This window comes from Bison bison, unplaced genomic scaffold (genome assembly GCF_000754665.1).
Source record: "Bison bison bison isolate TAMUID 2011002044 unplaced genomic scaffold, Bison_UMD1.0 scf7180017864330, whole genome shotgun sequence".
NCBI lineage: Eukaryota > Metazoa > Chordata > Mammalia > Artiodactyla > Bovidae > Bison > Bison bison.
In genome coordinates, this window is record NW_011494902.1 from 6,421,205 (window position 1) to 6,437,618 (window position 16,414).

Below are 16,414 nucleotides of genomic sequence, written 5' to 3' on the forward strand. Positions count from 1 at the left end.
TACTCTGCATAGAAGTTAAATAAGCAGGGTGACAATATACAGCCTTGACGTACTCCTTTTCCTATTTGGAATCAGTCTGTTATTCCATGTCCAGTTCTAACTGTTGCTTCCTGACCTGCATATAGGTTTCTTAAGAGGCAGGTCAGGTGGTCTGGTATTCCCATCTCTTTCAGAATGTTTCACAGTTTATTATGATCCACACAGTCAAAGGCTTTGGCATAGTCAATAAAGCAGAAATAGATGTTTTTCTGGAACTCTCTTGCTTTTTCCATGATCCAGTGGATGTTGGCAATTTGATCTCTGGTTCCTCTGCCTTTTCTAAAACCAGGTTGAACACCTGGAAGTTCACGGTTCACGTATTCCTGAAGCCTGGCTTGGAGAATTTTGAGCATTACTTTACTAGCCTGTGAGATGCGTGCAATTGTGTGGTAGTTTGAGCATTCTTTGGCATTGCCTTTCTTTGGGATTGGATTGAAAACTGACCTTTTCCAGTCCTGTGGCCACTGCTGAGTTTTCCAAATTTGCTGGCATATTGAGTGCAGCACTTTCACAGCATAGTCTTTCAGGATTTGAAATAGCTCCACTGGAATTCCATCACCTCCACGAGCTTTGTTTGTAGTGATGCTTTCTAAGGCCCACTTGACTTCACATTCCAGGATGTCTGGCTCTAGGTGAGTGATCACACCATCGTGATTATCTTGGTCTTGAAGACCTTTTTTGTACAGTTCTTCTATGTATTCTTACCACCTCTTCTTAATATGTTCTGGTTCTGTTAGGTCTATACCATTTCTGTCCTTTATCGAGCCCATCTTTGCATGAAATGTTCCCTTGGTATCTCTAATTTTCTTGACGAGATCCCTAGTCTTTCCCATTCTGTTGTTTTCCTCTATTTCTTTGCACTGATCACTGAGGAAGGCTTTCTTATCTCTCCTTGCTATTCTTTGGAAATTTGCTTTCAGATGCTTATATCTTTCCTTTTCTCCTTTGCATTTCACTTCTCTTCTTTTCACAGCTATTTGTAAGGCCTCCCCAGACAGCCATGTTGCTTTTTTGCATTTCTTTTCCATGGGTTGGTCTTGATCCCTGTCTCCTGTACAATGTCACGAACCTCCGTCCATAGTTCATCAGGCACTCTGTCTATCAGATCTAGTCCCTTAAATATATTTCTCACTTCTACTCTATAATCAATTAGTGCTTCATATATAGGGAGTTTCATGTTAGGGACAGATTCTCAGGCCTCAAGGAATTTAGAATCTAGTGATGAGAATGTCCTTGTTTTCTTCAAAGATCTTCTTAAAGAGAATTGGTTTTCCACCATGTCTGTGATAATATTCTGGTGACCACTAAGAGGTCTAGCCCACTGACTGTGTTAGTTCCTCTTCTCCCTGAACTTGAGGACATCTGAGAATTATGCTTACCTAAGGTTTTCAAGTGAATTCTATGCAGAAGTGAAGTCATTGCTATCTTCCCATTTCTCTTAAAATATAAATGTATAATCTTTGATTCTCACTTTTAATAGCTTTAACAGTATTCCCTCAGTCTATTCCGTCCCTTGCTCTCTTTTTGTCCAGCCACAATGGTCTTCTGTCAGCCCCTGAAACCTGTCCTTCTCCTTTGTATCTCATGACCTATTCACATGCTCTTTCTTCTGCGGGTCAGTGGGCCATTCTCCGTACATTATGTCTGACTTACTCCTTCAGATTTCTGTTTAAAGCTCAACTGCTCAAGGAAATATGCTCTGATTCTTTCTCAGACTGGGTGGCATCCCCATAACATGCTCTCAGAGAACCTTCTGTTTTTCCTTTCACATTTATCACAAATACAATCACATAGTTAATTTTATAACAACAGTGGAAGGGCATTGGATTCTCAGATAACTAATATTAAGGAAACTCTATGCATACCATAGTTCATCAGTAGCAAATGAGTAAAGACAAGAGTGAGTGGGAGAGAGAAACGAAACATTTAAATTCCCTCCATTATTCCTATTAGTGAGTTTATGACCTGATGCCTAGCAGTGGGTATAAGATGACATGAGAGTCCTGCTCTTTCCTGAACCATTCTTATTAACCAATTTCTTCTCGTTAGGAAATGGAATACTGGTATTTGAAAAAATGTTTTACAACCATCACAGCTTCTTCACACAAGATAACAACTTTATCTTATATTCAGTGAAAAAGAGAAATTGGCCCTAAACTCTAGGAAAACTGGTCATGTTGAATTAATGGAGTGACAGTATTGGAACCACACTAGGGAATTTTCTAGGGTAATCTTGGCATCTTCCTAGGAAATTTTCTAGGGTAATTTGGATTATGTGCAATTTTCTAGCTCACTTGATGATTTAGAACCTAACATAAGAAATACTGTTCTCTTTTTGCTTAATATTGGTGATCCTAGCCTAGAATGTAAGGTTTGTGAAGGCAGGAGGTACATCGGGCTGTTTTATCACTGTAGCCCCTAGCACATGGCAGGATGCTTTGGTTATTCTAGAGCTTAATAGAGAAATATTTATGAAATGAATTAACATTCTGCCAGTGTTTACAGGCTCAGTCTGTTTGGCAACAGTACAGAGTTTGGATGTAAGATGGCTGAAGTAGAAGACAGAGTTTCAGATCCACAAGCATATGCAGACCTTGGATAACCTGTATCTCCATGGAAACCTAAATTAAAATAGCAAAATAACTGAAACCTGGACATGACAAAGTTCAGCGTGTTTTAGTGAAGACCTTTGTATATATGGCAACATTCTGTTCTTTAATTCCTTTTTTAGCCAAACTCTAATGGAAAAGTTGACATTGTCCTTCTCATTTTAGGTCAAAGGAGCCGGACTCGATTTATCCTTATGCCAACCCAAGGAGAAGGCCGGCCATGTCCCACAGAGCTTACCCAGCACAAAACTTGCCCAATGACCCCCTGCTACAGCTGGGTCCTCAGCAACTGGTCTGCATGTAAACTGGAGGTAAGTCATATAATGGCATTTAAAGAAATGTTTCTCAGTCTGTCCAAAGTACTTGTCTGTTGAAACCTACAAGCTGATGAAACAAACTTCACAGCACCAGGGGCCTGGCAGAGTGTATTTTTATGCCATAGAGAGCATGGGAAAAAAAACCAAATGACTTAACTTCATGCAGAGTGATATTGCTAGGAAAATAAATGCCCATCATTATCAACTATTTGTAATAAGTTGGATCAGGGGACTTTCAATCTTTTTAGCATCTTAAAGAATTCTCTATCTTCTTGGCTTGTTGGAAATATCAAAGCATTATGCAATTAGGCAAAACCCTGATGCTATAGAAATGCACAACTTGTCGTAGACTGTATTTCCTAAAAAAGCACTTTTAGGCTTAGACAAAATCTTGCATGTGGGCAGAAATCCAAAAGTGTATGAAAGATATATTTTAACATTATTACACAAACCAAGGTTACTACGTTTTCCTCAATGATTGCTTTTTATTGACCTGAAATACAAATGCCTAGTAACATCATAATATATCATATACCCAGAGCTTTTGCTGGGTCAGCAATGATGCTCTATGGCATTTTCTCTCTGGTTTCTTGTGTAAGAAAAAAGCACATTGATTTTTCTCTATTTTCTTGTTTTACTAGTTCATCCTTCAGTTCGTATTCCAAGGTAGATTTAATTAGGTAACAATAATTTTGATTATGCATTAAGATATCTGCAGAGTATTCTCATAGTGTTCCTGTCAGGATGACATTGTTGTGCAGCATCATTATCTTGCAGAAGTTAAATGCCCATGTATTGTAATAAGTCCCAGAGGAATAAAATGTGTGGTACATTTGTTCAGTCTGCTTGTTACAGAAAATAAGGTACCATGCTAATTAATTCAATAGTAACCTAATGGCTTTAAATATGAATACTTTGTCTCTTTCCTAAACCTTCAACAGTTTTTTCAGTACTGCTTAGAATCACAAATAAGAAATGGAAGGAAGATTTCTCCTGATAGTTGTTGAGAGAGTAAAGAAAACAAATTCAAAGAATTTAGGAACCCATTGCAGGAGAAGAAAGAGAAAAGACAGGAAGAAGAAGGGAAGGATGGGGGACAAACTCCACACTCTGTGTCTCACCAGCCATACAGCTGCTACTATGCCTCACTTGTTCTTTTGTATTCAGATGGCCAAAAAGTTCATCTGGGTTTTTCTGCAAGATGTTACAGAAAATCCCAGGTAAACTTTTTGACCAACCCAATACTTTTCCTTTTATCTTCCTGGGTATCCAGAGATTTTTTTTTTTTTTAATAGACAAATCTGCCAGTTTGTCTCATAGGAACGTGCAGGGGAAATGTCAAATGTAATGTTTGAGATTTTGCTGTCACATACTGAACTTTAGCCAGAACCATAGAGGCCAGAGTGGTGGGTTGTGAACATTATAGCAGTACTTGTGGAGGTTGGGAGAAGGGGTTGTGGCATCTGATGGAGATACCCAGACCCAGGGGCCCTGGAGACCATGAGAGCAGGTGTATCCAGAGATTTCAAAGGTGCCTTAGATTTCTAGATGAGGTCATCCCATTCACTGACATTTCTAGTCAGGAGGAAACTGGAGTTAGCCTGAATCCAGGCAAAGCTCTCAGAAAATGTGTCTATATTAATTATTCCTGCGTGGGCACCTTATCTGCAGGAGACCAACAGCATTCTTCCCCAAGAATTTGGAATGGAATTAAAGCTGTTCAAAGATATTATATTCAAAAACTCGTCGCTGTCACATATTCCCACCTTATATAATAGATAAAGTCAGTAACTCAGAGGCAAAAGAAAAAGAGAATCTGGATGATATTTGAATTTTTGCTGAGTTTGAACTGCATTCCTGTTCTTCCTGAAGCCTGATTTTGAATGCTTTGTGAGATACATAACACAAGACATTTTCAATGAGTCCCCTTTTCTTACTCATCTATGTAAGCTGAGTTTGGGGAATTACTGATCAAAATACACATGAATCTCCACATACAAAGAAAGTACACCTCCCTCACAGCTGTCCTTCAGCTTCTTGTTCGGTAATATCCTGCCCTGCCCAGTGTGGGTTGCAGACTTTTTCCCTTGAGGTGGTGGTTGTGATCTTGAAGTGGCTGATTGCCATCAAGTGGATCAAACCCCAAACAGAGGAGCTTACCCAGGGCATGGTGGATAGGCCAATTCTGTCACCATCGTCTGTGGAAAGAGACTTGCAAACGAAAGTGTTTATCCTCAGGCTTCATTTTTTTCAGGGTTTCCTAACTCCTTCCAAGTTTCTTAGCTGATAACATGTATCCACACATATGTTGCAAAATCTGTTTCAGAGCTCAGACTCTGGAGTCTCTCAGGTCTAATTTTTTTAGATTTTATTTTATATATTCTTAAATATTATTTTGTAGACTTCTTCATCTATTCCTTAGTATTTCTCAGAGCTTCTCATTTTGAAAGTGGAATAACATGAAGTGATACCCTCTACTCTTCACTGCTGCTGCTGCTGCTAAGTTGCATCAGTTGTGTCTGACTCTTTGCAACCCCATAAATGGCAGCCCACCAGGCTCCCCCATCCCTGAGATTCTCCAGGCAAGAATACTGGAGTGAGTTGCCATTTCCTTCTCCAATGCATGAAAGTGAAAAGTGAAAGTGAAATCGCTGAATCGTGTCAGACTCTGTTCAACCCCATAGACAGCAGCCCACCAGGCTCCTCCATCCATGGGATCCTCCAAGCAAGAACACTGGAGTGGGGTGCCATTGCCTACTCTTCACTAGATTCACCATTTTACATTTGTGTATTTTATAGACTCACACACATATTTTGTATTATTATTTAAATATATATCAGTAGACTTTTATTTTTATTTATTTAAAGATAATTGAGTGTTTTTAATTTTTTTTTGTTTGTTTTAATTTTTGGCTGCACCCTGTGGCATGTGGGGCCTTAGTTCCCTGACCAAGGATTGAACTTGTGCCCCCCTGCATTGAAAAGCAGTGTCTTAACCCCTGGACTATCAGGGAAGTCTCTAGACTGTATTTTTTTAAAGTAGTTTTAAATATACCAAAAAACTGAGCAGAGAGTTTCCATATGCCTCTTAATTTCCCAAACTTGCATGCTTCTCCCTATTATCAGCATCTTTGCAGGCCTAATTTTGGTCAAGATTTTTTTCCAGTTCCTCACTCTGCACTTTTTGCCAGGTTTTCAAACTCTCCAAACTCTGTTGACTAATGTATATCACAGGAGGAGCAGTAGTACCTGTTTTGCTGGGGGTTTTGGTAGCGATTAGACAAGTCATACAGAGAAGGCAATGGCACCCCACTCTAGTACTCTTGCCCAGAAAATCCCATGGATGGAGGAGCCTGGTGGGCTACAGACCATGGAGTCGCTAAGAGTTGGACACGACTGAGCGACTTCACTTCCATGCATTGGAGAAGGAAATGGCAACCCACTCCAGTGTGCTTGCCTGGAGAATCCCAGGGACGGGGAAGCCTGGTGGGCTGCCGTTTATGGGGTCGCATAGAGTCGGACACGACTGAAGCAACTTAGCAGCAGCAGCAGACAAGTCATATGTAGTGCTGACCATAGTACCTAAATTTAGAGCTCAATAAATTGAGGTTGTTGTTATAGGGTTGATAAAAACTCTGATCATGAGCATTAGCACAACCTGCTGATCCACATCTGGTGATGCTGATCCAGAGTAGACAGGAAGTCCATTAATGATCTGGACAGCAGAGACTTAGTGACAGAATCCTGACTATTGACCATCTTGTTCTAAGAAGCCTGGCTCTGTTTTCAAGTCCTGGTGTGTAAAGTCTTATGAGTGAGACTGGATGAATGCTTGCTTTATGAATGAAATTATCATTCTGCTGCTGATTTCTCTTCATACCGTGGCTGTTGTTGTCAAAGGTTATAAGAGATTAAGGTGGAACATGGATACATACTAGAAACATATTATTGTTTGTTTTGGTTTTGAAAGTGCTCCCTGATATTGACTAGTTTCCCTTCATTTCTGCACACTCCATCTCCTGGAATGTCAAACAAAGCTCTAGTCAATTGCATCTCCAGTTACCTGAGGTTCTAGAGAGCAGTAACTTCAAACTTCAGACATGCTGCAGTATCTTCAGACTCCAAGTTCATGAACTCTGACACTCTACAGTGAAACATATACCTTAGGCAATTTGGCCATGCAATGGCCAAAAGTTACAGAAAGAACCCACCCCCAAACCCAAATTTAACTTATGCTAGTTATTTTCAACTTTGGGGTATAAATATTTACTAGAACATTTGGTTTGGATAAATATATTGTGAATTGATTTTGAACTTCCCTTTCTCAAAAAAAAAAAAAAAAAGTGCACTTGGGTTCATAACTAGGGCACATTTTTTTAACCATTTCACAATGGTTAGAACTGTTATGAGATACTGAGATAGCAAGTGTGGGGATTGCCATCTTAGATAAACAAAGCACAATTCTTGTTAAAACATCTATGGAAAAGGATGGGATGGTCCCAGTTTGTGCGTCTGCTCAGATGATTCAGTCTCTAAGTTGCTGTAACTTAGACCTCCTCCAAGTTGCACCTTTTCTTTTTTTTGCCAGTATAACTTTGAATCTGAAAGAATTTTTATCAGCAGCCTCTGTACCATCCTGCATATCCGGCAGCCCGTCCACAACCTGCCCCTGATACTTAGCAGCTGCTGCCACTGTGGCTTGACCTGGCTGGTGCTCAGCAGGCCCATCAGCCTCTGAGTCACCTGCTGCACACCCAGGAGCACTGTCATGACTGCTTTAGCTGCCCACCATGTCCCTCTTCAATCCTGCTGCTGCCAGAGCAGAAGTTCTAGCAATGTAGTTTCTGAGTCCTGTGGTGGGAGGGAGAAATAAGGAGGAGCCGAAACTCGGTTTCCCAATGCAGAGCCCAGTTGTCCAGTTATCACCTAATAATGGGTGGTAGCATGTAGCATCCTTGTGTGCAGCGACAGAGTCTATGCAAATGTTCTTTCTCTCTCTCTCCATCTATACCAGAGGTAATCATAAAAACTCTTGGTCTTCCACCTATTTCGTGGCTTAGTGGGAGCTGAGTAACATACCTCGGAAGTATAGGGGAGTTAATACTCCCTGGGATGAAAGTTGATCAATGAGAACTGGATCCATGGAGAGGTGGCATATAAATGCCTCTGCCTTTTTCCTGCCACCACATCTTAGATGATCCATGTGGCCTGTCTAAACAATGTTGTGACTGACCAAGAAACCAGCTGTGTTTACTATGAAGTTGAGGCCAGTTGACAACACACTACCTCGTATTTGCTTTTCCTCTGTACCCGCGATGGCTCTCTCAGCCTCACTCTTGCACCCCTGGGATTAAAAAAAAAAAAAAAAACCCACAAAACTACCCTCTTCAGTTATCCAAATATCCAATGGACTTCTTTTTGAAATATGAGCACCTGACTAAACTGAGGAGATAATACTCACCTTGTGAGTATCTGCTAAAAATGTTAGAGTAGGAAGTCTTTCATCAGGCAGATGGTTGAGCTAGATAACCACAAAGCTTCTGTTTCTGTGAGAAACTGCAATTTTTTTTTCTAATTGGCCAGAAAAATCTGAGTGGGATTTGTATAAAATGTCTTCAAAGAATAATATTCAGCACAGAGGCATTCCGAGAAAATCAGCGTTTTACTGGAAACCCCAATCTACTCCACATGAAAAAGTACTGAATTCCCTACAAAAGAAAAACAAGCAAAGCAAAAGAGAAATGTACACCCTGTGGTTGTACATGCTCTTTTGGGGAGTGATTATGGATTAGGCCACTTTATCACATACACCTAGACAAATTAGGTATTGTTTTTCTTTTTCAGTCAATCCTGGCTGAGTTCCAGAATGAATCGTCATATTCTGAGTGCATAAATTTCAAGGCATAAATTTGCATTTCTGCTTCAATTGCTCTGTCAGCTCTAAGAGAATTGCTCAGGGATGCCTTATTGTCAACAACTGAAAGATAACTCTCAACAGGAGGAAGCTAAAGAAATATGCAACTGTGTTTTTTTGTTTTTTGGTTTCTTTTTCCCAAGAGGTGGCGGGAGCTAAAACTTTGAGATGTTCCTGATTTGGGTAATGCTGACAGCATCCTTTCCTCTGACAGGGTGGAGACTGTGGGGAAGGAGTCCAGACCCGCAGCCTCTCCTGTGTGGTCCACAATGGTTCAATATCTCCCTGGACTGTACATGTAGATGATGCACTGTGTAGAGAGATGCCCTTTCAAGACAGCATCTTGAAACAGCCGTGTTCAGTGCCTTGCCCAGGTAGGCAATTTTAAATGATTGGGAATGCCTTCCATGGTGACCTTTTTATTTATTTTTCTGTTTTTTGGAGTTCTCTCTCATCCAAGTTGAAGTTTGTAACTAACTTTAATCCATGTGTCATTGGTTATCACTTTGGAATATACCTAACAGCTTCTATAGAGGCAAAGTAGGCTGGCCGGGCGAGTCGGGGGGACGCACTGGACTTGGAAATGTAAGAGCTAAGTTAGAATCTGGTCACTATCACGTCACTGGCATTTTGCCTGGGACATATACTCTGTCACTTTGAGCAGTGGTTGCTTCATCTAGAAAATGTGTTAATAATACCTGACCACACCAAGCACATTGCCAGCATTCAAAAAACGTTGACTGAATCCATGAGTAATGAACCCTGGCTGATGACATGGTGACGACAAGTAAGGGTAAAAGTTCATGAAAGCACTCTGTTAAACAAGCAAGTTCTATGTAATTGTGAAGGTTATTCTTAGTTACATAAGATTTATGAGTTTATTTTAATCCTAATAACACAACTTAACCTTGTATGGCAGGAGCTTAAGGTGGCTAAATATATCCTTATGTGGTCTTATAATATGGCATGTGACATATATGTGTGTATACATACATTCATATATACACACACACACACACACACAAATTGTGCGTGTTTGGATTGTTAAATGAAACATTCTTTAAGTTTAAAGCTACTCTACTTCTTTCCTTTATATAATTTCTATGAACATCCATTTTATGATGTTATGATGCTCTTTAAAAACTGAGTTGCTGTAATCTTTACACGTCCTTTTAAAAATTTTATCATCACTAGTAGACACTAGTGTTCTCTAGATAAAACTGCCATGATTTGAAGCAAAATAATGGCAGTATAGTGCTTGGCGCTTTTCATTCAACTAGATTAAACCATAAATTACTTCCTCACTCCTAGTGCTTTCTAATTAGAAAATTTGTCAGCATAGAGTTTGTAGTTTCTGGAATGCACGTGGTCACTGTGGCACCACACAAATCCAGCTGTGAACCCTGTGTGTGTAAATGGGGTCAGGGGCCAGTTTTCACACTGTTTCCTCTGCTCTGTGCTGCATGATCCTCCAGGAGACTGCCACTTAACAGAATGGTCAGAGTGGAGCACATGTGAGCTGACCTGCATTGATGGAAGAAGCTTCGAGACTCTGGGTCGCCAATCTAGGTCAAGGACATTTATAATTCAGTCTTTTGAGAACCAAGACAGCTGCCCCCAGCAGGTTCTAGAAACACGCCCTTGTACAGGTACCAAGAGCACTTTTCAACTCTCAGCCTTGATTGATCAATGCTTATTCTGCTTTGATTGAGGCATAATAGAACCGCTGTTATCGTATTTACTTGCAGGAGGTAAATGTTATCACTACACATGGAAAGCAAGTCTTTGGAACAATAATGAACGAACTGTGTGGTGCCAACGTTCAGATGGCATTAACGTCACAGGTATTCCTGCCTAAGATTCATGTGGGCACTTCGGAAAGATCTCTGAGTGTTGCTGTTGGTGAGAAGAATTAGCTTAAAAATTATAAGCAAGGGAAGACTGGGGAGTGGACTTAGATGAGCTTCATGGCAAGTTGCCATTAGATCTTTGCATCTTAGAAAGCAAACAGTTCTATATGAAGTCCCATAATATCTCAGACGGGCTACCCAGGTGGCACAATTATAAAGAATTCTCCTGCCAGTGCAGGAGCCATAGGAGACAGGGGTTCAATCCCTGAGTCGGGAAGATCCCCTAGATAAGGAAATGACAAACTATTCCAGTATTCATGTCTGGAGAGTTCCATGGACAGAGGAGCCTAGTGGGCTACAGTGGAGTCACAAAGAGTAGATATAACTGACTGACTGAGCATACACACACACAGTATATCAGACAACTTAAAGTAGTAGTTCAGTTCAGTCACTCATTTGTGTCCAACTCTTTGTGACCCCATGGACTGCAGCACTCCAGGCTTCCCTGTCCATCACCAACTCCCAGAGTTTACTCAAACTCATGTCCACTGAGTCGGTGATGCCATCCATCTATCTCATCCCCTGTCGTCCCCTTCTCCTCCCACCTTCAATCTTTCCCAGCATCAGGGTCTTTTCCAAGGAGTCAGTTCTTCACATCAGGTGGCCAAAGTGTTGGAGTTTCAGCTTCAGCATCAGTTGATACATAATAAAATTTCCTTGAATATCATGATCTAAGACAAAAACGGAAAGACACAGATGTTGATTTAAAACAGTGGTCTCTAAAATTTTAAAAGATGTACCTTTTCAGTAAAAGGTATTTGAGAACAGACCTCAAAATATCCTAAAATCCCACACTACTGTGCTAATGTATCATGTTATGAAACATATACAGAAATTGAAATTAAAAGAGTTGATAAAGATATAATAAAGCTAAAATATATTAATGATTAAAAACATTTTCCTGTAAATTATAGATGCTTATGTTCATGTACTGAAAGCTTCATTTTTTAACAATGTGGTAGCCTTGATTATTATTTAATATCTGAATATATATTGAAGGAAGGGTTCCTCATTCAGGGCAGTGAATGCAATTAGATTGTACAAATGGTCTTCTCAATCATTTTAAAGGGGTTTGTTTCGATGCCTTCTTATGAAAGAAAATCAAATTGTCATTCTTTTTACTTAGCGCTACGGCTGACTAAGAGCTCATCAGAATAGAAGAATCTCGAGTTTTCTATCGGAGAAAGATCGTCTGCTTCACCTTTTTCTAGTTTACTTGTTTTTTTCATTATTGGTTGTCCCTTTAAGTCCATAGTTTTTCCATACAACCGTTTATTTTAAGTGACTTGCCCATTGTGTAAGTTATTATTAAAACTAAATATACGGTACATCTGCCTAACCAGGAACACAGAAAGCATCACTTGCTGCAGCATGCTGGGAGTTAACCAACCGGTGAGGGCTCCACTATCAGATGCGTGGAGCACCTCGCGCCCGGTGTGCATCCCAGGGCCACCTGATGAATGAGTTCAGGTTACCAGTGTCACCTGCCAAGTATCATCACAGCTTAATTTGTTAAGTTAAAGTTAAAGAAGTTAACTGTTAAAATTTAAAATGTTGGCTAAAATATACAAATTCTAACATGTTTTTCCTGGCTCCCAGGTGCTCCTCTCCCCATGGAGTATACACACTGCATGGTGGAGATCCCTGGTTTAAGGAGGAAAAAACACCACCTCCAAACTCTGTTGGCAGTGACAAGGCTGTGTGGTTACTGCCACTAACACATGATCAGTTTCACACCTACCTGCTCATTCTGGAGCCTGGTGTTTTTTTTCTTGTGGAAATTATTTTTCAAGTAACAGATTTTAGCTGTTTCATTTTTCAGAAAAATGTAGATGCCACATTCCCTACACAGCCTTAAGCACAAAACTTTCTCTAGTTACAAAATCATAATTGGCTGTGTTATGATTATATACTATATAATTGGTTGACAATTATAATAATGCAGAGACTAGAACCTATAAATGCAACCAGTGGTATATAAATGTAGCTTCAATGGTGCCCTTGAATAATATGTCAACTTCTTTGCTGGTACCTTGAATCCAGGAAGGCATGACTAATATATAAATGAGTTTTAGATTACAGAGATATTATTCCATCTAGTTACTGAAAGCTATTTTATTTTATTTTTTTTTGAAAGCTATTTTAATGAGGACCTGCAAGTACTAGTGTCAGATGTATGATTATCCCTGCTGGAGTATATACATTTGCTCTTAAAAATATGTGTGGCAATCTGTATGTGACTCTGCATGTGTGTGTATATGTGTGTATTCTGGCTGAAATACGTTTAAAATGTTACCAAATTGTTTAATATCATGGTCTCATGAATGGGCTAGTGGCATTCTTTTAGTGTTTGGTTGTTGGGAATTGGTCTAGTGCCTAGTTTGGGAGCTGGAAAAAAACTATATAGACAGATCTTTGAGCGTATATATTTTCTGCTCCTGAACTTCAATTGAGATTTCATCAATTCTTTTGCTGATCCTGACACTCACAGGCTTTGCCCTCAAGTGAAGCCATATGATAGAATCACCTGGCCAACACACAGGTATAAAATCTCAACTGTAAACAACTTCTGTTAGCAGAGCCTCCCATCTCAAACAGCCCTTCCTAGAATAATCAACAAAATAAAATTGAGCCACACTGTCAGCAAACAGATTTTTTTAAAAATAATACTGTTACAAGGTAGCCAGTGCCAGAGAGGAAAAGAAGTGAATATTTATCCTAGAAAAATCTGTAAATGATGGTGGGATTTCCTTTGTAGGAGGCTGCTCCCCTCAGGCACGCCCTGCTGCTATTCGGCAGTGTAACCCAGCTTGCAGAAAACCTTTCTCCTACTGCACACAGGTGAGTCAGGTGCTGAGGCTTGGACAGGTAATTTAATTGTGTTATATGTATGTTGTCTGATGTTTTCCAGTCTCCTGTAGCCCAAGCAGCAATTCCATGGGCCCACGATACCACCTAGAGGCATTTGCAGAAGTAATCACAGCTGTTAAGAATTTCTTTGCATGGCCATGTGTTCAAGAAAGCAGTCTTTTTTTACTCTAAATCCATCTATAGCTAACCTCTCTTTCAGATATCTAATCTCTGTTAGCTCTATTTCTCCTCTGATTATCAATTTGTTCTCAGTTGATTTTATTTCCTCCATTTCATATACCTAAACTATTTTGCAAAATCTTTAAAAGGATATGTTCATGTTTGTTAAACATTAGGTACTAAATTTGATTACACTGTGATTAGTGTGTATAAATTTTTAGTTGATTTTAAATAAGTTGATAGTATGGTTATGGGTAATAATTATGGGTGTGTGTGTGTATGTATATATATATGTATATATACACTTTTTTTTTTTTGCCCCATAACACCCATTTATTTATTCAGTCACCAATAAAAGTTTACTGAATGGCTGACACACAGGGAACTGTCCAAGGTGCTGAGGACACAGCAGGAAACAAACTTCCTGCCCTCATGCAGCTTACATTCTGGGGAGAGAAACTGACAACACTAGGAAGAAAAGGAGTCTGATATATACATTTTTTAAAGCAGAAATTTTTCTCCTTTTCCTTCTTTAATTCCCACCCATTACTGCTCAGGATTTAATGCAAAATGTACCATGTATTCTAATCAGTGGTACTCACAGTGTACAGTGTATAAAGAAGAAAGGTATGCCCTGTCTCTCAAAGAAATAAGTTTCTTCTTATACTGTGTTCTTTCCAAAAATGATTTGATTAAAATGATTCAAATGCTCCATTCTATTTCATGGACCTTCTACTTCAAGTAGAAGTAGGTTAATTCTTTGATACAGGAAAGCTAGGGATTAAGTTTCCAGTGGAAAAAAGAAGGAAAAGAGATCAGCAACGACTTCATGGGCTAATGATGTTTGTGAAATAGAAGTTGTGGCTTCCCACCAACTCTCTGGATACCCTCTGTAATAAATATAAAATACCTTTTCCCTTGAACCTTTGGCCTATATAACTGGTTACAGCTTTTCACTCAGACTAGAGACACATCTTCAAACGATAGCTTTCATATCTGAGCTTGTACCAATTTTCTTCATTAGTTTCTCCCCATTGAACATTGAGTAATGTCTTTAAGTAAAACCACTGGAAATATTTATAATGATAACTGTCATTATATACTCTCTTCCTAAACTTTAGGCATTTATTAATTATGTTTTTTTAACTTCTACTTTTTAGTTTTAGTATCTGTTGCTCCTCAATATCATGTGTTCAGTCAACAACTGATGACTAAGTAAATCAGTTCAGTTCAGTCACTCAGTCATGTCCAACTCTGTGACCCCATGGACTGTAGCACGCCAGGCCTCCCTGTCCATTACCAACTCCCAGAGTTTACTCAAACTCATGTCCATTGAGTCGGTGATGCCATCCAACCATCTCATCCTCTGTCATCCCCTTCTTCTCCTGCCTTCAATCTTTCCCAACATCAGGGTCTTTTCAAATGAGTCAGTTCTTCACATCAGGTGACCAAAGTATTGGAGTTTCAGCTTCAGCATCAGTCCTTCCAATGAATATTCAGGACTGATTTCCTTTAGGACGAACTGGTTAGATCTCCTTGCAGTCCAAGGGACTCTCAAGAGTCTTCTCCAACACCACAGATCAAAGTATCAATTATTCGGTGCTCAGCTTTCTTTATGGTCCAACTGTCAAATCCATACATGACTACTGGAAGAACCATAGCTTTGACTAGATAGACTTTTGTTGGCAAAGTCATGTCTCTGCTTTTTAATATGCTGTCTAGGCTGGTCACAACTTTTCTTCCAAGGAGTAAGAGTCTTTTAATTTCATGCCCACAGTCACCATCTGCCGTGATTTTGGAGCCCAAAAAAATAAAGTCTGTCAGTTTCCTCTGTTTCCCCATCTATTTCCCATGAAGTGATGGGACCAGATGCCATGATCTTAGTTTTCTGAATATTGAGTTTTAAGCCAACTTTTTCACTCTCCTCTTTCACCTTCATCAAGAGGCTCTTTAGTTCCTCTTCACTTTCTGACATAAGGGTGGTATCATCTGCATATCTGAGGTTATTGATATTTCTCTGGGCAATCTTGATTCCAGCTTGTGCTTCATCTAGCCCAGCATTTCTCATGATGTACTCTGCATATAAGTTAAATAAGCAGGTGACAATATACAGCCTTGACATACTCCTTCCCCTATTTGGAACCAGTAAGTAAACATGGCTGATGCATAAAGATTGATATGAGTTACCATTTAAGGCTAAGGTATGTTGAGAAAATACCAGACATAGTTTTGTGTAAGGAATCCTAATAGCAAAGTCATAGAGATTCATAATCTCATGCTTATTTTCTATTCTCCTCTATTGGCTTTATGTTTCCTGGAGGAAGGAAGAGCAGTTATTTCAGTTTCACTTCCAGAGACAGATAGAAAATCTTTGCCCATTACACTGTATCATTATCAGTTTCTTCGAAAGGCTTATTGTGCATGAAAATTACCAGGAATCCACAGACAAATATGAAAGACCCATTGTCATGATGCCAACTAGGAATGTGATGATGTGGTGTGACACTCAGGTTACTTTAAGATATCTCTCTCTCTGTCTTTCCTCCCTCTCGTGGACATGTGCCTTTGGTGAAGTTCCCCCCCCCCCCTTCCCCC

The 16,414-nt window shown here is 39.6% G+C and overlaps 1 protein-coding gene across 1 annotated transcript in view; it reads left to right on the forward strand.

Moving 5' to 3' along the window:
- Window positions 1-16,414, forward strand: part of THSD7B (thrombospondin, type I, domain containing 7B) — a 724,891-nt gene that overhangs the window by 693,157 nt on the left and 15,320 nt on the right. Inside the window, exons 20-24 of the mRNA XM_010853704.1 lie at window positions 2,814-2,959; window positions 9,094-9,253; window positions 10,355-10,528; window positions 10,628-10,723; window positions 13,548-13,630. Of these exons, the coding sequence (XP_010852006.1) occupies window positions 2,814-2,959; window positions 9,094-9,253; window positions 10,355-10,528; window positions 10,628-10,723; window positions 13,548-13,630 (659 nt within the window). The remainder of the gene's footprint in view (window positions 1-2,813; window positions 2,960-9,093; window positions 9,254-10,354; window positions 10,529-10,627; window positions 10,724-13,547; window positions 13,631-16,414) is intronic.